The sequence below is a fragment of the Cibotium barometz genome, chromosome 14 (assembly GCF_041138505.1).
Source record: "Cibotium barometz isolate CiBa-2024 chromosome 14, ASM4113850v1, whole genome shotgun sequence".
NCBI classification, from domain to species: domain Eukaryota; kingdom Viridiplantae; phylum Streptophyta; class Polypodiopsida; order Cyatheales; family Cibotiaceae; genus Cibotium; species Cibotium barometz.
This window is the reverse complement of record NC_141059.1, coordinates 31,947,457-31,971,923: the sequence shown is the minus strand read 5'-3', so window position 1 is coordinate 31,971,923 and position 24,467 is coordinate 31,947,457. Positions and strand designations below refer to the sequence as shown.

The 24,467-nt window shown below is 39.5% G+C and overlaps 1 protein-coding gene across 3 annotated transcripts in view; it reads right to left on the bottom strand.

Annotated features, from left to right (window-relative positions):
* ROS3 (RNA-binding (RRM/RBD/RNP motifs) family protein) overlaps positions 1 to 647 on the bottom strand; it is a 98,149-nt gene extending 97,502 nt beyond the window's left edge. Inside the window, exon 1 of one of the 3 annotated variants that reach the window (XM_086808471.1) lies at positions 309 to 647. In XM_086808471.1, coding sequence (XP_086664597.1) covers positions 309 to 530 — 222 coding nt within the window. In that variant the 5' untranslated portion in view covers positions 531 to 647. The remainder of the gene's footprint in view (positions 1 to 308) is intronic. The other 2 variants (XM_086808470.1, XM_086808472.1) reach the window with 2 other exon arrangements.
* Between the last annotated feature and the right edge of the window lie 23,820 nt (positions 648 to 24,467).

The following is a 24,467-nucleotide window of genomic DNA, read 5'->3' as shown; positions in this document are numbered from 1 at the left end:
ACACATGCACATAATGGTAATTGCCCGTCAAAACCATATCAAACATCAGCAGACTCATCTTGAAAGATTATTGGCAGCTTTGGACAGTACACACAGACCCATCTAGTCTCATACAGCTCACACCCCTTCTCCTACTTGAAGTGGTATCCAAGGCAGGTCTAGGTCAGCAAAGGCCAGGAGGACAGCTTTCATGGCTATACCCTTTCCATATAGGATGCCCTTTCTCATTGTGGCAAAATGATTATGTTATAGAAAACATTAATGATGCCTGTTGTAGAGATAGACTTAATGAAAGTTAAGGAGATTACCAGGCTAAAAAGGCGCTTGATGTCTTGCGGGGAAGCGGCCTGGAAGGTGATGTAAGCGAAGTTACGGCCTTTGGTGCGCACAAAATCCACAGAGGAGACTTTGCCCAGGCTGGAGAAGGTCTGCACCAAGTCACTGCTGATGACCGATGGCCCAAGGCCGCCCACGTGTAGCCGCACCGAACAAGGGCCATCTGCTTCGTGCAATGGGTCGTTTGGGTCCATCACACTGATTGAGCTTGCTGCTGGAGTTCTTGTGTGTGTATATGCTGGAACGTGGGTATTGACCGACTTTCATTCAAACTTGTCCCATGGGCAGGAAATGTTGCGGTGTTTCGGAAATGTTACGGGGTTCACATCTACTGCCCTCGTGTGTGAGCGCTATTCTCAAAAAATGTCTCTAAAACTTCACTGTGCAAAGGACAGGTTGAATTGCTTGTTTAAGTGTAAGTTATGGCTTAGATTTAAAGACCCGTGCAATGCTTTACACATGTGACACACACTCATCATCACACCCAATTACAATTTTGCTACAGGGGATTTTTTGGTGAGCATTTTCTAGCGAGCGCTTTTTAGGAATCGGGCAAGATATTAAACATGGTTTGTAAGAATTGCAAGTTCCTTGGATGAAGCTCTCTTTTTTTTCCATCTTCTCTTTTCGTCTCTGATGAGAAGATGTATTAATTGTATCAAATTACTTCATGCCTTAATAAATCATCAAAATACTCATATGTGAGACCTCGGATCTCACATATGGGGGGGCAAATTAGACCCAATGTTTTTGTCTTGTGTTGATAAATATTTTTTCGTTTAATTCTACTTCTAAGGTTAATGTATAAACTTATAGTTAACTTATTTAAAGCAATTGTAAAATTTGTTGAAAGCTTGTACTTGGAGAAAAGGTCATGTAACATCGAACCACTTGGACTGGGCTTGTAAACAACCGTTCTTGTAGTTTCTCCAAGCTTGGTCCTCTCCCTATGTGCTTGCCTTGAGACTAAGAGACTACCTTAGTGCTTTGCGAAATTGCATTTTTCATATTGGTAGTACATGCATTGTAAAGAGAAATCTTGCGTCGATATCCTTTCCCTGCAAGCCAACTTCCATGCGTGCTTTCTGCTAGGTTGTTCTTGGGGTATTTGGACCATCATTACTTCTCTCTATTGTTATCATGACTAAACCCCACTGTTGTATGTGCACATTCCACCAGCTCAACCAAGAATCCATTTACTGGCATATTCCTATCTATCACAGGACCATTGCGCCACCATTGACGTATCTATCGCGCCTCCATTGATGTAGCTTCACTAAGCCATGCACCACTTTTCGCACAATGCTTTGTGCTCTCCTTGAGATGTAGCGCACACATACTTTGTTGTGTGGAAAACCATGCTCTGCTCCCAATGAAATAGGCAAAACCTCTCCCTATCTATTAGGACGTTATTTTTCCCACCATTTAACACATGTCAAACTACATTTCAAATAGCATGAGCCTCATTTGCCATGAAATCAAAGAAATATGCCCTTTCACAACCATGGTTTGTCATCACTTCATTAATACATTCCAAGAACAGACATTGGCCTCCATATCCTCCTCTTTCATTTCACACATCGCAATTGTTAGAAGATCCTACATGCTATGTGAAAACTCTAGTCATTTATGATGTAACACACTTGACCAGCTCTGACTACTTTTATACTCTACATTCTTAATATGCTACCTTGGATCATACACATGGCAAGCCATGGTTACCCAATCTGATGCTCGTCGGGTGTGGTCAAACTATATCCATGCATATCGCAAGTCGCCAAAGCCGTTCTGTTACATTCGATTCACCAAATCCAACCCTAAAGCGGGTCCAATGGTGGACATCTTGAAAACAAAGCACTTTTCACCTGAGGACCCTTGTACCAAAGAAGAAGGGTCCTAAGTCATAAGTGCACTCTCGCTTCAGGTTTAGAAGTGCATCGAAGCCAAAGCTCTCCTTTAATGGCCTGTGTGTTAGGCTGTAGTGACTTACCTTTTCGAAACCTAAAAATCAAATTATTCAAATTTCACACTTTACTTATCTAGATTTTAATAACTTTTTTTATAAAAACATAATTGCCCAACCAAATTAGCCTACTAATTGTCTTCCACCCAGTGGTCCCATCTCCTCTGTAATGTTGATGAACTCTTGTTCCCTAGTGAAATGTGAGAAACCACCATCTTGCACTAGTGCTGCCATTACGATTTCTTTGGCCACACATATTTGTACCTTCCTTGCCTTGGCATTGCAATCTACTCCTAGAACCCTGGACACCATTTGCTTTGTCCTATCAGTTAGTGCCTTTGATGTGCTTGCCCGTACATTATGTTAATGGAAACCGATGTGTATCATTAATTGACTCATCATCTTATCGAAAGGCATCACATAATAGATGTAGTAATGCACATTGCCGGCGTTGAGCATGTTATGGCTCACCCTAACCCCCCTTGAAACACATCCAACAAAAGATTACCTGGTGAACCACAACTGTCGTGAGGATCTTTCCAATGGCCGAGCTCGTAACCCTTGAGGTCTCCAAGCTCTACAACTCCTTGAGAAGCAATTCCACCATGCCCTCCGTGAGCATTATCACACCGCCGCGTTGCACTACAGGTACTCATCCCTCCTCTCACCTCACTTCACTCACACACACTCACTAGTATGCATTAGGAAGAGAGATTAGCAAGAGTAAGACTCAATTGCACAATGGGAGGGTATGTTGTATTATGAGAGATATTCACTTATATACATGGCCATAAGTGTTCACACTTACTTAAACTGTGGTCGACCGGGCACTTTAGACTCATAAGAGGCCTAATGCTATTGCAATGACTACTCTCATAATATATCCATGAAGTACGTCACTTAGAACTTCATCCTAACTTGCTACCACACACTCTTGAAGTGGGAATCGCCATAAATACTCCATCACACCATTACGGGTGCTCCTCCAAGTTGTAGCTTTGGACACTATTGCTTCATATCTTGAATGTATGACCCTTTGGTGTATCTATCACTCCTTGATGTAAGATAATGGTGGTAGATCTTGTTAACCCTAGGAATGGGTTAACATCCCCCCCCCTTTCTTCTTGATGGTGATCGCGTCCTCGTGATCACGTTGAAGACCTTTGTGTGGGGAGAATGGACAAGCTTTGTCGATGGCTTTGATGTTGAGTGACCTTCAATGGTCTTAGTTCCTCCAGAAGGAATAAGGAAAGCTAGTTAATGAATGAAAAGATTAGTGGTTTATTGGGAATTCCTAATGGGGTGGGGTGGTGGGGTTTTTTGCAAGTCATTGCCTTTTTATATTTGTGTGTGAGAAAAGCTAGTTAATGAATGAAAAGATTAATGGTTTATTGGGAATTCGTAAAGGGTGGGGTGGTGGGGTTTTTTGCAAGTCATTGCCTTTTTATATTTGTGTGTGAGCATGTTTTTTTTTGTTTTTTTGCTTATTTTATTTTTGGCAATCATAAGCAAGGTTACATGCGATTTGTGTTAGTGGGGATGCTAAGAGATGTTAATAATGGGAGAGAAGAGAGGGGAGGATCCGAAGGAATGTAGACATAATCATCAGAACGAGATGGTGATTCTCAGTTCCTCATTTGATTCATTGAAGTGACATTCATCATTTGAAGAAATTGGCCTTCGATGATGCCCCTTTGTGTGGTAGGATTCTTGTCAAATGTTGTTGAGTAGGACATATTCTTGTATGCTTCTTCCCATGTACTTTTTTTATGTTTTTATGTATATTTAAGTGCTCTTATGAAGTAGATATACATGAAGTACAAGAAGTGAGTCATGTAGACTCTTATTGAACTGCTCTGTGTTGAAGTAGCCACTTGTTAGCGAGGATTGAAAGAATTACGTCGACTTGCGAGGCTAATATATATATCTTCACTAAGAATTGAATATCATTGATTTGTGAAGATGGTAGCGTCATTTGGAGAGGTTTGCAATTTGAAGGAAAATTCCTGGCGATGGGTTGTACCATTGACCAGGCTTTCGCCCACCATGGCCCCCCCCATGCAAAGATATACCTAGAAGTTGTGATGGTGAGGCTTTGGTGCAAATGTTCTCCAGTGCATGAGTATGGATATGTCCTCATGAAGTAGCCGCTACATTGTCATAGCCAAAAGAAAAGTAAGCTATAAGCAAGAATGGAATGGCTATTTAAGATCCTTGGGAGTTGTTTAATAGACCATATGTGTGACTCCCTTGTGTTTGTGTGTGTTTTTAAATTTTTGTGTTACCACCTTGCGAGCAATAGGTTCGTGTGGCTATTCTCCTTTTTGAGAGAATAGGTTCTTATGTCTACCGCCGCCGCGTAGCTTCTGCACTTACACTTCACATCCAAAAGGGTGAAAAGAGCATTGTGAGTTTGTCTTTGATGCGCTCATAAATCTTCATTACAGAACGTGGGAATTGTTCTTGAATTTTTGGCTCAAATGTTGTCGAGGCGGTAGGTGAGACTACTGGTTGGTTACCATTGCTGTTGTTCGAACACACAAGCTCTTGTGTAGGTGAATGCACGAGAGTGGTTGAGTGACTTGCTTGTTGGTGTTGCTTAGGCCTCCATTTTTATTGAACTTTAGGTGAAGGTGTTAGGGTTGAAGTCGGTGGTGAGGCTTTCTTCACGTTGTTTGATTTTGGCAATCATATGATGGGATAACTATCATAGTATCCTTGTTGTTGAAGCACATGCACAGGCACCCATCTTTGATGAACCTTATAAATTGGTGGGGCTGATACATTTGGTGCTAAGGTTTCCTTCTTTGTGCAAGCTTAGGGGGCTTTGTGATATGCTTGGAAATCTAAGTGTTGGTATTTCCTTGTTGGTAATACCTTTATGCTTGCAGTAATCCTTTTGGTACCCACACTTGTTGACTTGGTGGAGTTCTTTGAGGAACGCACATAGGCTTTTGTGGACGGTGTTGTGGAGTACTTTTCTTTTTTCTTAGTCTTTGAGTATTATGTTGGGGAAGAGGTTTTGACTATCGAGGCACCCAGATTTGATGGGCACCTTCGTAGTAGCCTTGAGCAACAAGTAGCTGCTTTTCCACCCACGTTTTTGTTGAAATATACAAGTGAATAGGGTGTGTGCGGGAACAAGCCCTTGGGCAAGAGGCTGTAAAAGAGAATCTGTAAATGTGAGAGAACCTATGAAACGGTGAGAAGTATCTACTGGGAGAGAATAAAGGGTAGCATGAGGAGATTTAGGAGGTGTGGAGATATTCTAGGAGAGGTGGAGAGAATCAAGCAAAAGAGGTGGAGAGAATCAAGCAAAAGAGGTGGAGTGAATCAAGGAGAAATCAGTGGGATTGGATGCTTGGATGTAAACTCTATAAATTAAGGCATTGGCCTAATGAGAATTTGCTAGTTTTTTATTATCCATGCCTACATTAAGCTATCAGCACTAATCACATCTTAATTATTATCTAATCTCTTTGTTAATGATGTTGATTCTAGCATTTGATCCACCATAGCTCATCACATTGCTGCAAATTTAACATGGTATCAGAGCCTAGCCTAGAATCCATCAAGTTTATGAGCCCATTATCTTGCTAATCACTTGGCTAATTAGGATTAGTAGATAATTAGATTTTTACTTCTTTTTCAACAAACCCTCTGTACCCCCAGTTGGTGGAGGAGATCTATCTCCCTACATACATCAAATTAGCCCAAACCACTTTAGCCACACATAGCTATCACCCTTGTGCTTCATCCCATCAAGACAAACCTACAAACTGCCAATGCAAGCTGCTGAAAATTGCGAATCTATAGGCGCTTTTTTTCCTAAGAAAAAATGAGATCTTGTCTAATCTAGATCAAATTGCTCTAATTCCTCTTGGCCCTAGGGATTTTCATGCTCTACAAGCTGGTGAAGACAGATTTTGATTTGATCAAGTCTATAGTGAGATCCAAGCTCTTCATCAAATCTGTAGGTGACTTTGGTAAAACAAAGATTAAGCATTCAATTTTTGGTCAAATCTTATATTTCTTGGCTTAATCCTCTACTAGACTAAATGCTATTGATGGCCTTAAAAGGATGTGAGCTCATTTGAACTCTAAGGCCTTAGATCTGGACTCCTTGCATAATCTGTTTTTTGCACACAAAATAGAGGATTAATTTGCTAATCAATGATTAATCAGTATTAATCACCGTATTTTGATATAATTGAGGGCTCAAATTAACCATTAGGTATCTGATACATATCCCTATAACTTTAGATTGCAATTCAAAGATGGTTTGATACTCCAACCATTCCGTATAGATTTGTTACCTTTGGTTTAATGTAATTTCTGGTGATTTTAGGCTGATAAATTTGTTGTAATCATCACCTAAACACCAGATTGAGTTGTAAAAGGGTAGACACTGCCCTTGAATCTTGAAATTGGATCAAGAGGTGTCATGAGAATATATTTTAAGTCCTCTAGAAAAATATTATTTATCCCCTCTTGAGTAATTTGGGGACGCCTAGGTTACTCTTGCGTCATATCGTGGGTGACACCACTATAAATATTAATACGTGCGGTATAGTGACGTATGTTTGGGGCCATCTATGATTATTTCAGTTAGGTTCGTATGGCAAGGTGATTCCTGGGGTACTTACGCCTGGTAGTCATGAGCTGGTTATGATTTGTGCCTGTTTAATATTTGTGGGATTAATTTAATTATTAATTAGGCTTATATTTTCAGGTGATGAAGACTATGGAAAATGAAGAGTTTACTTTGGAAGAAATGTCTTGGTTCATCATATTTAATTTTTGGCAAGCATAGTAGCTTGCAACCTTAGCAAATGATTTTTCCATTTTGAACTTTAGGAAAGATACATTTATAATGTGGAATTTATTAAAGCCTATGGCTTTACCCTAGTCCCAATATTAGACACTCTATTTTTGTAAAAGAAGAGTGCCGTGCTCTCTAAAAGCACATTTTGTATATTTTGGGAGCTATGGCCTATTTTTGAAAAGCTAATTAAATACCCTTGTGTGGGGAAGGCCACACAAGGGAGGGAAAGATTGCACCCAGCATGGTCTATTGAGCTAAATATTTTAATTTTGTTGTGTTTGAATTTCAATTAATTTGACTTAGTTGAAGCTTGCAAAGCATTGGTTTTTATGGTTGAAACAATTCTTGTGAATTCTCTACTCTTCCACAATCTATCCTAGAGTAAGATTCCGGTTACAATGGTATCATAGCTTGGGCTAGGAGATTTGTGGAGAAGGTAGGAAAGGGCTTCATCTTCTCAAAAATCAAGAAAGTGCAGGAATTTATCCATTGGACAGAAGGGTGCTTTGTAGGTCTTTACCCAAAGGTCGAAAAATTCAAAACTAGATCTACTCACAAACCCACTCACCACCCTGCAAAACCATACTTCTCTATCAAAAAGTGGTTTTTCTAAATACTCAGAGAAATCAAAATATGACCGCATGGATGAAATCCCCATAGCTAGAAACCTCACATGATTTTCTCAGAAATCAGAAAGCTTCAAGCACTAGCAAATCTATAATGGACGGAGCATGTTTATCTGTGGAAAAGCGATTAAAAAAAATTTCACAAAATCCATGAGGAAATAGGCGCAACGCGGGCAACCTGCCGGGCGTAAATCGTCATTTTCTTTGATTTTAAAAAAAATTTCCAAAGCCTTAATCCCCATAAGCCTAATCAAGACCCTAAACCAAAAGCTAATCAAAACCTACTTTTCCCAAGCCCCATGCAAGTCACATCACCTTTTTGAGCTTTTACTCCTCCTATTTTCAAATTTGAAGAGAAATTCAAAAAGGTTTCCTATTTTGAAATTTTTGGGTGCAGAAAAGTGATTTACAGAAATTGCCTAGAAAAGGCCAGAAAATTTCAAAATCATTTCTGAAAAATTTTGAAAAATTTCAGAAAATATTACAGTCTACTGCAATATCTTTGGCAACTAATTCCGAATGCAAAAATAGTTTTCCTAAAGAGATTAAAGCACATGAGGGTACTTCTTCTAAACCATTTACTAAATCTTTTTATGTTCCAAAGAAGATGTATAAACCAGGTTATGACAGGCAAGGACGAGGTTAAAGGCAACATGAGTACCAATAAGAAAGTCAATGGTGGAAAACCGAAGGCACCTCCTATCAAATGTTTCAAGTGCCACAAAGAAGGACACATAGCCCCGAATTGTCCGGAGCGTACCAAGAGTTCGATACCAGCAGCAGCCGCTCGAGTCAATATGATTGAAGAAGACGACCATGAAGAAGAATCATTCAAGCAAGAGGGTAATTCCGATCTAGACTACTCAGAACAAGAAGGTAAACCTCATGTTCATTCTTTGCTTAAAATAAATAGTAGCTTGCAACCTTAGCAAATGATTTTTCCATTTTGAACTTTAGGAAAGATACATTTATAATGTGGAATTTATTAAAGCCTATGGCTTTACCCTAGTCCCAATATTAGACACTATATTTTTGTAAAAGAAGAGTGCCATGCTCTCTAAAAGCACAATTTGTATATTTTAAGGGCTATGGCCTATTTTTGAAAAGCTAATTAAATACCCTTGTGTGGGGAAGGCCACGCACAAGGGGGGGAAGATTGCACCCAGCATGGTCTATTGAGCTAAGTATTTTAATTTTGTTAAGTGTTTGAATTTCAATTAATTTGATTTAGTTGAAGCTTGCAAAGCATTGGTTTTTATGGTTGAATCAATTCTTGTGAATTCTCTACTCTTCCACAATCTATCCTAGAGTAAGATTTCGGTTGCAGTAGTACCCAGGTAAGACCCCCTTCACATCATCATTAGTACGGCACAGAGATAGCCAAATTTAATGGGGAGCAATTTTACACATGGCAGACAAAAACCATGTATTTGCTCATGAGGAAAAATCTATGGGGGCTAGTTGAGGGAAGAGATGAATGCCCAGAGGTGAGATGGAAAAATGAGTGGAAGAGCAGGAATAAAAAAGCATTGGGACTTATCACACTCCGTTGTTTAAATGATGAAATCATTCATCACATCACAGGGATACAGTGGGCAAAAGATGCATGGGATGAACTCAATAATAAATTATTTGGCACACAAGCTAAAAATTCAAAGATAAATCTGTTAATGCAATTCTACAAATTGGATATGAAGGAATGTGAACCTTTAATCACACACTTGAATAGATATAAAAGCATGCTAATGTGCTAAAGTGTAGCAGAGAGAGTTGTTGTCCCATGAGCTGGTGTAAAATGATGGTATGCTCTACTGTATAGCAGAGAGGGTTGCTGTCCCATGAGCTGATGTGAAATGATGGTATGCTCTACTATAGCAGAGAGGGCTGTTGTCCCATAAAACACGTGTGTGGAGTGTAAAAGTGTAGGGTTAGGATTTTTTGCCAGTGAGACACTCTTGTGGTCCAATCGATTTTTCATTGAGACACTATCAACCAAGTCCATCCAAGAATGACATGTTCTTTTAAATTTCCTACAGGCATGACCAAAAGTTACCAACCAAGTGCTTGTTATCACCAATAGATGATAGTTTTAAAGCAAACCAAGTACTTTGGTATTTTTGGTACTTATACCCTCTATTCTCATGTTAGACTTTTCAAGTTGAGGTTTACCTAACCGATTCTACGTAGAAAAGGAGAGTAGCACCCGTGTCAAGCATAGCATTATAGAACACTTACCATAGGGGCTAGGTAATTCAATGGGTATTCTGAGAGGTGGAATGTGATCATCCGTGTTGTCGAATACCTCTCCACAACATATGCTTATGAAGTAGGTCTAATGTTTGCTTCTCAATGTTGTTAACGTTTTTCCTGTCTTTTCCTTGCCTCCTCTTGGACTTGGATCTTCTTTTGAGCGGCCCTTTCCTTGGTGGCTTATTTTTCATGAGAAGCATGTAAGGATTCTTCGGTAAGAGATCCATAATATTTCTTAAACTTACTACCATTAAGGAAATCGGTAGGCTCAACTCTGATAAGAGTCTTAACACGTATATTACCTTGTGGTGTAGCTCCACAAACCCTAAATGGTCCCTTACCAATGTATTTGATCTTTTTCTTTTTACTATGGACCCCATACATAAGTACAAGATCTCCTACCTTGATCTCTTTTTCTTTGAGGTTTTGGTCAAACCACCATTTTTTTTTGGTCCTTCTTAATATTCTACATGGTGAGTTATCTTTCTTCCTCGAATTGTTCCAAAACAAACAACTGGTCAACCAATGCATTACTATCAAGATTTTTAGTTAGTTGGGAATCATGAACTCCCAAGGTATTACTACCTCAAGTCCACACACCATGAACTCCCAAGGTATTACTACCTCAAGTCCATACACCATATGATGTGCAATAAGCCCATATAGCTGCTATTGTAAGCAGTGAGTGCATCGAGTATCAACAATATTTATCAATACCAAAATAAGAACCTTGTTGGTGCTCTCTGCTTAGCCATTTGCTTGTCATAGTAATATGGTATTGACTTGCATTGTGTGATCATGAATGTGGTAGTGAGATTTTTTATAATATCATTAATGAAATGCTTACCTTGTTCATTCACTATATCAAATGGACATCCAAAGTGGGTAATGATGTTCTCATAGAGAAACTTAACAGTCACCATGGCATTCGCTTTTCATAAAGCTCTTGCTTTCAGCCCATTCAGTTATATAATCTATGGCAAAAATGATGAAGCGTGCTTGTGTGCCATGTTTAGTAGGACTAATAGGGCCAATGAAATCCAAGCCCCACTTTTTAAAAGGTTGGCCAACTCTAACAGGATAGAGTGGCATCATGTCTTTCTTTTGTGGCTTGGCACAATGTTTCATCACAACCTTTTACAAATAGTGCACAGTCCTTAAAAAGTTGGGGCCACCACTACCCCGATTGGAATATTTTCTTGGCAAGGATCTCTGCCGCAAAATGTCCACCATTACCTTGATTAGAGTATTTTCTTCGTAGTGATCTCTACCGCAAAATGTCCACCTGCTGCGCTACCCCCAGGTGTGCTTGTTCCATGATCATGAGATATTCATCCTCTTGTGGGCAGCATCTAAGAATATCATTCTTACCTCATCTATAAAAAGTTTTGGTAATTAGTTGGTAAGGCTCGCTTTCTTTTAGCAACTTTCTTGCTAAATCTTTCCTTAGCTCCTTTCCTTCTAGAAAACCATTAGCTAAAAAGTTAACGATTTTCTCTCTTCACTCTGGAATAGCCTCTACTTTGAATAGTGTAGCATCCAGTAAATCATCGAAAACTACGATTGGTCCTTCACCATTAGGTATGTAGGGGATAGATGATCAACCATGCCATGTTTTTTGCCAAGCCTCACAACTTAAACACAGGCTGACTGACATAGTTCAGGTTCAACCAAAGTCAACTCTTCACTCATCACAATTGTCTTCACTCCTCAACAAAAACTCTATCCAAACAACACTGATAGGACCAAAACAAGAACTCATCAAAGCCACACAACTAGGCCCTTTGTGCAAAAACAAAGAACTCATCAAACCCACATAAATAGGCCCTTTGTGCAAAAACAAGCTGAGCCAAACTTAAAACAATTTAGATTTGGGGAATGAACAAACAAAAGAGAACACTATAAAACGAAGGGATTTCCACACAATTATCCCCAACAAAAGAGAACACTATAAAATGAAGGGATTTCCACACAATAATTTCCAACAAGAATCATGTATTCTTAACTTCACAAAGATCAACAACAATAACAAAAAAACTGCAGCTATACTATGTAGACTACAACCAATAGATATTGCAGAGGATTGTTGAGAAAAGCTTGAGCCAGTCCAAGTTCCAACAGTGTTACTATTTAGAGGTGCTAGGGAACCCACTTCCTACTACAAGACCCTCTACCAATAGTGCAACCCCTACTCTGGGCAAGCCCAATCTCCTTAAAACAATCTTGCATAGCTACCTTCTCAAAAATAAATAGATTCCAAAATAGCAAGCTATCACCAAGGCTGTTTCACCACACAAGTGTGTCTCTCTCTATGATTCTCCTTCACAACTCTCCTCTTTGCAATTCCCTCACATAAAAAAAAATGATTTTTCAACCATGCGAAATCTCGACTCTCTTCACAGCTTCCCACCACCATGCGCTGTTCTCCTACCTCCTTCTATACATGCAAGTACTCTCCCTTTAGTTTATTGGAGTCACAACATCTACTTTTCATTTTTTTTAAATGACCATGCAACAGCCCCTAGTTTCTAAGGTTTCCAACCATATTCTATGCTTTCTTTCTCATTCCTGGGGTCAGAGTGGATATCTTTATTGGGCATATTCCCTGAGAACAAAAAATCCTATCATAGTTTGTAGAAACCCCCTGGTTAGAGCATTTATGCTCAACCACTTATTTGGCAAAACCTTATGTAAACCCTATAGATGAGTCAAGTTCCTTTTGGTTGATTCTCCACTTGGATCAAATGGGAACAACATCATCCTCCATAGTCTTCTAACTGAATTGATCCACCCACCTGGATCAAAAATCTACGAATACCCCCTTAGTTTGGCCCCTATCAAATAGCTACATCATCCATGGAAACTTACTATCCAGTCTCCTTTCAATCTCTTCACTCCTGTCAACTTCCGGCAAGCCTTTATCCCATTGCTCAAAAGGATTCTCACCATCACACAAAAATACTGAGAGGACCAAAACAAAAGAACTCATCAAACCCACACAACCAGTCCCTCTGTGCAAAAACAAACTGAGCCAAACTCAAAATCTTTGAGATTTGGGGAATGAACAAACAAAAGAGAACATTGTAAAGCCAAGGGATTTTCACACAATTATCACCAACAAGAATCCTCTATTCTCAACTTCACAAAGATCAACAACAATAACATAAAACTGCAGGTATACTTTATAGATTACCACCAATAGATATTGCAAAGGATTGTTGAGAAAAGATTGATCTAGTCCAAGTTTAATATTTAGAGGTCCTAGGGAACCCACTTCCTACAAGACCCTCTACCACAACAGTGCAACCCCTGCTTTGGGCAAGCCTCTCATCAAAACAAACCTACGTCACCGCCTTCTCAAAAACAAATAGATTCCAAAATAGCAAGCTATAACCAAGGCTATTTCACAACACAAGCATGTCTCTCTCCATGAGTCTCCTTCACAAATCTCCTCTTTAAAATTCCCTCACACACAAAAAAAACCCAATTTTTGAACCATGCAAAATCTTGACTCTCTTCACAGCTTCCCGTCACCATGCCTTGTTCTCCTACCTCCTTCTGTACATGCAAGTACTCTCCCTTCAATTTACTGGAGTCGCAATGGCTAGTTTTCATTGTTTAGAAAATGACCATGCAGAAAGCAGTCCCTAGTTTCTAAGGTTTCCAACCATATATTCTATGCTTTATTTCTCATTCTTGGGTCGGGGTGGACATCTTTATTAGGCATATTCCCTGAGCACAAAAAATCCTATCAGCGTTGTGACAAGATTTCCTTGCCCATGTACAGCCAGGATCTAAACACAAGCAAAGGGGTTTGAGTATGTGAACACTAAATGTTAGGGTTTTAAATGGTGTTGGGATGATATTTGATATTGGATATGGATGATATGAGAGAAAGGGCATGGTGATGGGGATACCCATAGGCCTATTGTGGGTATGAGTCTAAGAGGGGATGGCTTTAGATGATCACAAGATGTTCATGATGCAAGGGATGGTGGGGGATGTATGTGGGAAGGTGTTAGAGATGAGCTATGATTCATGATGCCCATAGTGATGATATATGGTCATGTGCATTTAGTACCCATAAATAGTAAACATGCCACTTGTTAGCATGGGAAGGTGTCACACTAGTCGAGGGAGAGCCCAAAAGAAGTAGGAGTAGAGAATAGTAGTTGGGTTAGTTCCTAATTTTTGTGTGCATGCAGGAGAGGAAAAAATGACAAATTTTAAAAAATTGGGTGGAATGAGAGAGCTTGTAAATAGGGGTGAATTGAGGATCATTCATTTGTAGCAAATGGTATGTGAGAAGGTACAAGGGGATTTGGTCATCTTAGACCTGGAGGATCAAAGGCTTGAGTAGAGTGGACTAAGTAGGTAAGGTGTCAATTGGGATTGGACATATCCCACGACCTTAGACAGTGGCTCTGTTGGAATTTGAAGGAACTTGGATTTCTCTCCAGACTCCAGTGTGATTGGAGCTTGTATCAATTAAGGACTTGTGATTTGCTGTGAGAATTCATTCACCGAGTGCTTCTTCTTCTATGTTTGAGTCAAGTTGTTTAGAATTGAAAGTGTAACAATTACCATCATTTTTCATCTTATTCATGAGAGCTCAATTGAGAATGAATTGATGTTAAATTAGTCATTAGGAGGGTGTAGTCTGTCTAAAGCCTTTCATGTTTGAGAGATTAAGGTATGAGCAATTGATGACTTGTGGTGAGCTTTGAAGGTTGAGCTTGTGTGTGTATGTATCAAAAGGAATGAGTACTCTGAATATATAGGTTTATTTTCATTAATTGTCTGGGTGTGAGAGGAATTCAAAAGTTGTGCTATGGTTGCTAATTGTGAGTGGGATTTTGATTTGCTTGAGCCATTGGAGGACCGTGAGAAGGAGAAGCTGATATAATTGGCTTAATTTTGAACTTGATAGGACCAGTTGTGGTTGCATAGGAGCTTGCAGATCTATTTGAGTTTTGGATCCAAGTAGCATAAGGAACACATAAGCATTAACTTCTCTAGGTTGTTGTGTAGGGAAAGCATTTGGGAAAAATGTGATGTTGTGATAGTTATGAAATAGGACAATTTGGATCTAAATTGAGGGATTGCATAAGATCAGAGATCGCCCAGTTGGGGAACAATTGGTCTGGGTTGTTCTAAGACTAGAGGTGAGAGAGAGGAACTACAACTCCTAGGAGACAAGTGAGGAACACTTGACTGGATCAATTATCTTAGCAACATAACAATTTGGATCTGAGTAGGGGGTGGTATAGGATTAAAGTTGATTAAGGGATGTACTATTAGGATGGTGTTCTTCTGAGGATTGAAGAGGGAGAGGGGCTATGAGTTAAGTGAATTAATGAAAGGTAGTTGCTTGGATCAAACACATCAGAAGGATAACCTTAGATGATTTGGATATGTTTTGATCAACAAAGGTTCATAGGGTATCACTTGAGTTGATAGGTGCTTTGGAGCAAGTGATTTGGGAGCCCCCGGTTCTAGTTTCAGTATATCTCACCCTTGTGTGGTGTTTGGTGGTGTCATAGAGGCCATTAATCAGAGCCCTCACATGTTTTGGTGCCCCAATTGAGGATTAGAGAGTTCTTGCTAAGGGCTCAGGACCATGGGAGGTATGGGATATGAAGTGTTTAGAGGGAAAATGATTGAAGATGTCAACCAATTTCTCAGGAGGATTGAGCTGGCAGCTTTGAGTAGCAAAAACAGGGATGAGGATGCATACAAGCTAAGGATGGTGATTTTGCTTTTGGAAGGTCCAGCCAAGGAATGGTATGAGGATGTTGTTTTTGATGCTGGAAAAGGGGATTGGGATAGGTTGAAAGAGACATTGAGAAGGAAACATGGGAAAGCAGATACTCTTGAGGACTTGTGGAGAGAGCTAAACAGATTGAGCCATGGAGAGGAGATGAGGATATGCCAGCCTTTGAGGGTAGGTTTGAAGCTATTGGAGAAGGATTCTGGGAGCTTTGGGAGAAAACCAAGAAGCCCTTGATTTTCTAAAGAAGGACAAGTTTATTGGTGTGTTGCATGAAAGTATCAAGGAGAAAGTGGAGCTGAAAGACCCACACACATTTGTTGAAGCTGTAAGGATGACAACTGAGCAATGGAGGAAGAAATTGAGGAAGCAAAAGCTAGCAAGGAAAGACAGGGAAGTAAGTAGACATGTGGAGGCTACCCTACCTATGTAGAGGGCAGAATGGGCTACTTCAAGAGGTTCAAAGTTGACTTAGCAGGTTGGAGGTCTGAATCTTGCTATGCTAGGGATTCTTGGAGTCAGTGAGAGTCAAGTATCTAGATAGATGAAACTCCAGGGTCAGTTTGGTGATGTAAATATGTTGGCATACATGAGAGGAGAGCTGATGTTTTGCTAGTAGGATGGTGCTAACCTTCCTAGATCTTTAAATGGGGCTACTGGTTTAACTAGTGATGAGAAGATAAGCCTTGATGCTTGTGTGATAGGGTCTTCAGATGGATCAATGATGAAATAGATTTGGATCAAAGTTTATTGGAAATAGAGGTGAAAGACCCATGCCATGATATTCAGGGTGTTGTGAAGCTGAATGCTGGGATGCTTTCTAAGGAAGCTAATACAGATCTAGAGGATGATAGTATTGTGAAGTAGAAGCTTGGGATGTGTATAAGATGAGACACAAAATTCATTAAAAGTGGGAGATGGATATGATCAGGATGAGCTGAATGATGCTCTTCCATTCTTTGTTGATCTATTTCTTGATGACATTGATGCTACCTATTTTGATGACATTGATGCTACCTATTTTGATGACATTGATGCTACCTATTTTGATGTGATTGATGAGTATTGATGAGTATGGTGCTGCAAGTGATGTTGAACCATTGGATGTAGGTGGTTTGAACATCCATCCAGATGGCTATGTTGAGCTAGATAAGGGTTGTTGTTTACAAGATGTAGACTATTTGAAGAGCATTCAGAGTCTGGATGATGTAACAAGTGGTCATGCCGATGGTATCCGTGTTGATTCTGCTTTACAGGAAGAGGAATGGCATGAGGAGACATGGCATTATGCTAGGAGATGATCATCTTACCCACCCATGAAAATGTTTTTGATGGGATATTTGTGCACACAAGGATCTTGAAGATGGTCTAGATGGACATATCTCTATGATGATAGGTCTCCATTCAAATGGCTATCAATGATATTGAACCCTTGCATGTGAGTTATATAGGTATCCATTCAGATGGCTATGATGATGTGATAGAAAGTTGTGACCTACATGATATGCAAAGAGTTTGAAGAACATCTAAGACATGGTTGATATGGAGAGCTCTATTTTGCAGGAAGAGGAATGCTATCAGAAGATCTCTATGGATGATGAGAATGTTGTTTGTAAATGAAATTGAGCCTTTGGAGATGGGTGATGAGGAGATTTAGTTAGCTGGCTGTGGAGATGCGATTGAATAAGGTTGTGACTTGTTGATGCAAAGAGTTTGAAAAAGACCCAAGGCTTAGATGATGACTTGGATGCTGTGAAGAGTAGGCAGGATGACGTTTATGCAAAATTTATTTTGCAAGAGGATGAGTGCTTGAAGAAGACTTGTAGTCTTGTGCTTGGAGATGTTCACCTTGGTTGATGGATGTATTTGGTGGTATACCTGAGGATGATGTGAATGGAAAGCTTTATGGTGATAATATTGTATTTGAGAAGAGGGGTGAGGGCATAACGGAAGAGTCCAGAATTGGAAAAAATTATAAGTCTTATGATAAGACTAGGGTGTCTATCGATGGAGGAACTGAGACGAGAGTTGACATAATGGCTACTTGGAGAGAGTAAGCTTTTGATAGAGCACAACATTGATGTTGTTTGTAGGTTGTTTGGAGGTGTTTGATCCAGGTGGATGGATCAATTCAGTTGAAAGGCTTTGGAGAATACTATTTTACCCATTTGATCCAGGTGGATGTGTTGTACAAATGCTTAATGAGGCCAGTGATCCAGAAGGGTTATGGGCTATGGGATCTAAATGGAATGAAAGTTTGATAAAGGCACACAATATGTCAAGGAGTTCTAAGTTGTGTGTAAAGAGCTCAAGTTTGACATGAATGGAGGGATTAGAAAGAGAGCTGACAGTGTGTATGCTTTGATGGTGCAGTCCTTTGGTAGAGGTGGATATTGGATGGTGATTATGTTGCTAATGGAGTTGTATAAAGGATTTTTTTGGGGAAAAAAGTACAGTTATAGAACAAGAATTGGATGAAACACCTAAAAGTGTTTCACTAGGGGGGTTGGGCAATATGTGAGAAGAATTTTTGACCCATGTATAGCCAATATCTAAACACAAGCAAAGGGGTTTGAGCATGTGAACTCTAAATGTCAGGGTTTTAAATGGTGTTGGGATGATATTTAATATTGGATATGGATGATATGAGAGAAAGGACATGGTGATGGGGATACCCATAGGTCTATTGTGGGTATGAGTCTAAGAGAGGATGGCTTTAGATGATCACAGGATGTTCATGATGCAAGGGATGTTGGGGGGGGTGTGATTGTATGTGGGATGGTGTTAAAGATAGTGATGATACAATGTGCATTTAGTACCCATACATAGTAAACATGTACACTTTGCAGCATGGGAAGGTGTCACCAATTGAGCAAGAGCCCAAAAGAAGTAGGAATAGAGAATAGTAGTTGGGTTGGTTCCTAATTTTGGTGTCCATGTAGGAGAGAATTTTTTTTTTTTGGTGTCCATGTAGTAGATAATAGTAGTTGGGTTAGTTCCTAATTTTGGTGTCCATGCAGTAGAGAATAGTAGTTGGGTTAGTTCCCAATTTTGGTGTCCATACAGGAGAGAAAAAAATGATAAATTTTTAAAAATTGGGGGGAATTAGAGAGCCTGCTAAACAGGGGTGAATTGAGGATCTATAAAGGGATTTGGTCATCATGGACCTAGAAGATCAAAGGCTAGAGCAGAGTGGACTAAGTAGGTAAGTTGTCTATCGGATTTGCGCATATCCCAAGACCTTAGATAGTGGCTCTGTTGGAACTTAGCTTTCTCTCTAGACTCCAGTGTGATTGGAGCTTGTATCAACTAAGGACTCGTGATCTCTTGTTGAGAATTCATCACCGGAGTGCTTTTTCTTCTACGTTTGAGTTAAGTTCTTCAGAATTTAAAGTGTAACAGTTGCCATCATTTTTCATCTTATTCATGAGAGCTCAACTGAAAATGAATTGATGTTAAATCAATCATTAGGAGGGTGTAGTTTGGTTGGCTAAAGCTTTTTATGTCTGAGAGATCAAGGTATGAGCAAGTGACGATTTGTGGTGAGCTTTGAAGGTTGAGCTTGTGTGTGTATGGATCAAAAGGAATGAGTAATATGATTATATAGGTTTATTTTCATTAATTTTTTGGGTGTGATAGGAATTCAAAAGTTGTGCTCTAGCGGGGCGGCTTCTAATATTGTGAGAGGAATTTTGATTTGCTTGAACCATTGGAGAGGGACCAACTGTGAGTAGGAGAAACTGATATGATTGTCTCAGGTTTAAATCTGTGATAGTTATGAAATAGGATTATTTAGATCTTAATTGAGGGATTGTACAGGATCAAACATTTTCCAATTGTTGGGAAAAAAATGGTCTGGTTTGTTCGGAGATTGGAGGTGAGAGAGGAACTACAAGTCCTTGGAAACAAGTGAGGAACACTTGATTGGATCAACCATCTCAACAACATAATAGTTTGGATATGAGTAGGGAGGTGGTATAGGATCAAAGTTGATCAAGGGATGGACTATTAAGATGGTGTTCTTCTGTGAGGATTGAAGAGAGAGAGGGACTTTGAGTTAAATGAATCAATGAAGGGTAGTTCTTGGATCAAACACCTTAAAAGGATAACCTTAGATGATTTGGATATGTTTTGATCAGCAAAGGTTCGGAGGGTATCACTCGAGCTGATAGGTGCTTTAGAACAGGTGGTTTGGGTGCCCCCAGTTTTGGTTTTAGTATATCTCACCTTTATGTGGTGTCTAGTGGTGTTTTAGAGGCCATCACTCCCCTCACAATGTGTCGTAAGCTTGTTGACACTCATTAGTCCATACAAATAGAATCAATAGCTTGTACAAAGGACGAACTATCTTTGCGTAGAAAAGAATAAACGGATGAAAGAATAAACGAACGGTAGTTGTTGACATGGCCCATGAATGTTTGGAATTCCTTGTAGTTTTTTGGTGGGGGTAATTCCAAGATGACCTTGATTTGTCTCTCATCAGTGGAAATCCCACTTTTGGACACTATATATGCAAGAACAACTCCGTAGCATTGTAAGGGTTTAAGAATATGTGATAAGATTGACACCTTTCAAACACCCTTTTTAGGCATGCTAGGTGCTCTTTCTAAGACAAATAAATGAACAAATAATCCAAGAAAGATTCAAGAAACTTTCTTAAGAAGTCCTTAAAAGTAGTATCCATAAGTCTTTAGAATGTGGCTGGTGGTGTGTGTCAAGTCAAATGGCATAACTCTATAAGCATAAACTCCGTGTTCCGTAATAAAAGCAATTTTAGCTTCTCGATCCTTCGGAGCAATGGAAATTTGTTTATATTTTGAATATCCATCTAAGAAGCTATATGCTTCATTGCCAGCTACTTGTTTGAGTATGTGTTTTGAATACGACAAGGGGTAATAATCTCATCTTGTTATATTGCATTGACCTTTCTGAGATCAACACATACTTGTAATTTTCCATTCTTTTTCAGGTGACACCTAGTTTGAATGTTCAATCTCATAGATGAATCCACATTTGATTAGCTTGTCATTGTCCTCTTTCACAATGCTTGCATATTTGGGATTCATCGGATAGGGTCACTGCTGGATAAGCTTAACATTGGGTACCATGGGATGGTGTGCTATACCACCTCTACAACAATGGTGTGTTGTACCACCTCTGCAGGAACTCCTTTCATGTCATGGTATGTCCATGCAAAGAAATCCCTAAAATCCTTAAGGAGAGCAATGAGCTCAACCTCCTCTTCCTTAATGAGGTCTTTAATGATGTAGACTAGCTTAGAATCTTCACCAAATTCTGCATCTACCTCCTTCACTTTAGTAGGTTCATCATAGACTTTGCTCTCCTCACTCATAGGTCCTCGTTTTGCATTGTTAAACACTAACTTATGATCCCCTATGGTGTATGATTTGTAATGCTTTGATATCTAGCATAAGTCAGGTTCTTGTTCTTTCTCTTCCTCAGCTACTTTGACAGCCTTAGCCTCAGCCTCTTGTTCCTTTTAGGCTAGTGCACAGTTTTGGTTCCTTCGGGCCGAACAATTAAGTTTGGGTTAGCTAGAGACTTCCACTTGGGCTATATCAGTTGGGGGTGGTCCACAATACATGACTCTTTGTAACTCTTCTCCCTAATTATTGATAAAATTTTAATAAACATCTACAGTACTAATGTACTATAGCCATTGGGCCTTGGTTGTTCTTTCTTGCAAACTGCTAGTGCATGTTTATCTTATAACTCTTTTGTTTATTTTGTTTCTTCATTGTTATTTTGTTTTGGTGAGAAGCTTCTTCATCCAATTTTGTTTCTATTTCACTTGTCTCAATTTTGCTAGGTTAAATTCCACTCACATGTGTTTGCTTTAGTTCTATTTTGTCTCATTTCTAGACTCCTCATCACAAGAGGTGTAAGAGTTAGAAGTGTACGAATAGAGTCTTCTTCCCATGTGGATTCAAGATCACTATACTCCCTAATTCCCTCGTTGTCTAAGTACATGACACTCATCATCACTAGAGGTGTAAGAGTTAGAAGTGTATGAATAGAGTCTTCTTCCCATGTGGATTCAAGATCACTATACTCCCTAATTCCCTTGTTGTCTAAGTACATGACACTCATCATTTGCAATGGTACAACTTTGGGAAGTTCCTCGCCATCTAGTGTTACCCATGTTGACCACCCTGGCCTTCCCCAAATGTCTATAGTAGCCATCATTTGAGTCCAATTTAAATCATCACCTTCATTTGTGACCTTCAATTGGGATGGTCATGGAAGACAATTGATGGTGGTATCCAATTGATTGCCAAAAAGTCCATAACTACCCATAGGATGTACATGTCTAGTCACAAGGTCTACTTGAATCATAGAACTACAAGTAGACATGGTTCCTTACCCAATCATGAACCATTTTATCTTCACCCATAAACGGTCTTCCTGGGATGATCTCATAAGAGTCGGGTTGTTTAGAGAAATCCATCACCGTGAAGGTATACATCACCCAATGTTTCAGTACCTTGATCCTAATGTAAACATCCCAATAGGTTTGGCAATTGTTACATCCGCCATCTTCACAATGACGTCAGGCACTTTAAGAAAAGGTTTACCCATCTTTCCCCAATACTTCTTGGTGATTAAACTCACTCCCAAACCACCATCTAGGACTCCCAGTACTGTGATTCCCTTAGCAGTGAGAGGGCTGCATTAGTCTCATCACTGTCAAAGTATTATCCCAGTTTGTTTAATGGTATTTTGACCATAGAATTGGTGGTCCTCATCCATTTTAGGCTCTGGTGTAGTATCAAATAGGAAGGATATTATTTATACATGTCTGTAGGGCAGTAGTAAAGAGTTCCCCATTAAGAAGCGATTTCAATGCAGCAGGTCTCCACATAAACATGTAATGATTATCGTCACAATTTTTGAAGCCATGAAATCCATCAACTTAGGGATGTTCAATGGAGTACCCGTCACCTCTCTACCATATGAGGGTGCTGGTGAGATTGGAATCTCCAACTCTTGAATGGGTTCAAGGTTCTCATACTCAAACATTCTCCTAAAGAGTTCAAAATCCATGCTTGGGATAGGTGAGTTCTCATTGACCTCAAGGATGAAACTAGGTATATCTAATGGTTCGTGGGTTGTTTTTTGCGACAGGCTTTAGGTTGTTTGGATGAACAATCTCAGAGATGTTTACTTGTTTTGGTCTTGGTTCTAACTGTGTGATCATATCCCTGAGCTCATGAAGTTGTTCCAATTATTTTAAAGGGTCAGGGTATGAACCAAGTTTTGTTTGGTTTCTTGATGGTGGCTGCATCCTTTCCTCTTTGGTCTCCTTGGTTTTTGTTTGTCTTTGGTTTTCTCAAAACCATCTTGTGTGTCCATTAAATTGGAATCCTCATCAATATTATTCATGTAGACTAGTTTGTTAGGTGTTCCCAAGTTCACCCGTTCCGTTTCCTCAAATTTTCCCCCCTTTATGGATTTATTTCATCTTTGGCCCCTCTTGTTTTTGGATCCTCCTATTGAAGTAGCCTAGTTTTCTATTTTATTTTCCATAATAGGTATGTTTTGAGCCATGAGTCTTGTTATTGCGTTCCCAAGGGGTTAGGATTTTTCAAAATTGATCTCTGAGTTTGACCACCCCCTCCAATAATGTTGAGAGCTATGATGGTAGGACAATTTTGCTGATTTGCAACTACAACTTTCATTGGGAAATATTTGATCCGATGATTCATGCCCATAATGATTACAAGTTGTAGGTGGCATGCTAGAAGATGCAGCTTGGGTGACTAGTTAGTTTCTTATGGGACACTACGAGACTCGGTGTGGTCCTTGACAATGATAGCATTGAAGATGAATTTTCTTGATAGTAGAGTTGTTGATGTCTCAACCTCTTGCTATTTGCAGCTGGCTGGTATACTGGTTTGACTCTGCCTCTTCCATCAACAACATAGTAGGTCGGATAAAGTTCAGTGGAGTCAACAACATGTGATGCACTGTCCAAGTCAACCTTGTATTATGGACACTTAAAAGATTATTTGATTTAATGGTGTTATCCTTGGAGGTGGGGGTTGAGGTCCCAAAACTAATGGAGGTAATGACACATTTTGTGTATTGTAAATCCCCTTTGCAATAGGTTTCTATGCCATTTGGGTTAAGGTGTGGCAGTAGGCATTATGGCTGGTAAAGCCAATTGCTTAGGTCTAGAAGCGTTAGCAAGGGTTTGTAAATGTGAGTAGCATTGTGAATCCGCATGACCATAACATCTATAAAAAGTACAATTTCCATTATAGTGTGCCCTTAGGATTGGACACTCATTGGTTGAATGCCCTTGTCAGCCAGCAGATTGAGCACCATTGAAGCTCTCTCCTTGGGTATATATGTACATTTTTAGGAGCTTTATTTGTCTTCATCCCCTACTTGAGTGCTTTCATGAAGTCTATGAATTTTATCTCCGCTAGTTTAACGGTAGAAGTGTTATGTCTAGTGACTCTTGAAGCAATTTAGAATCCGATGCTTTGGCTACCTTGACCATCATATTATCTTCTAATTGGATGGCATTTGTTGTGACTTCATCCCATGAAGTAATCCCTCTAATGACTAAGCCATTATAGATCGCTGCATGTTTAATCCCATGGATATATCAAGCAGTTGATTATTTGAATATCATTCATGTGGAAGGCAATGAGAGTTCAAATGCTTGAG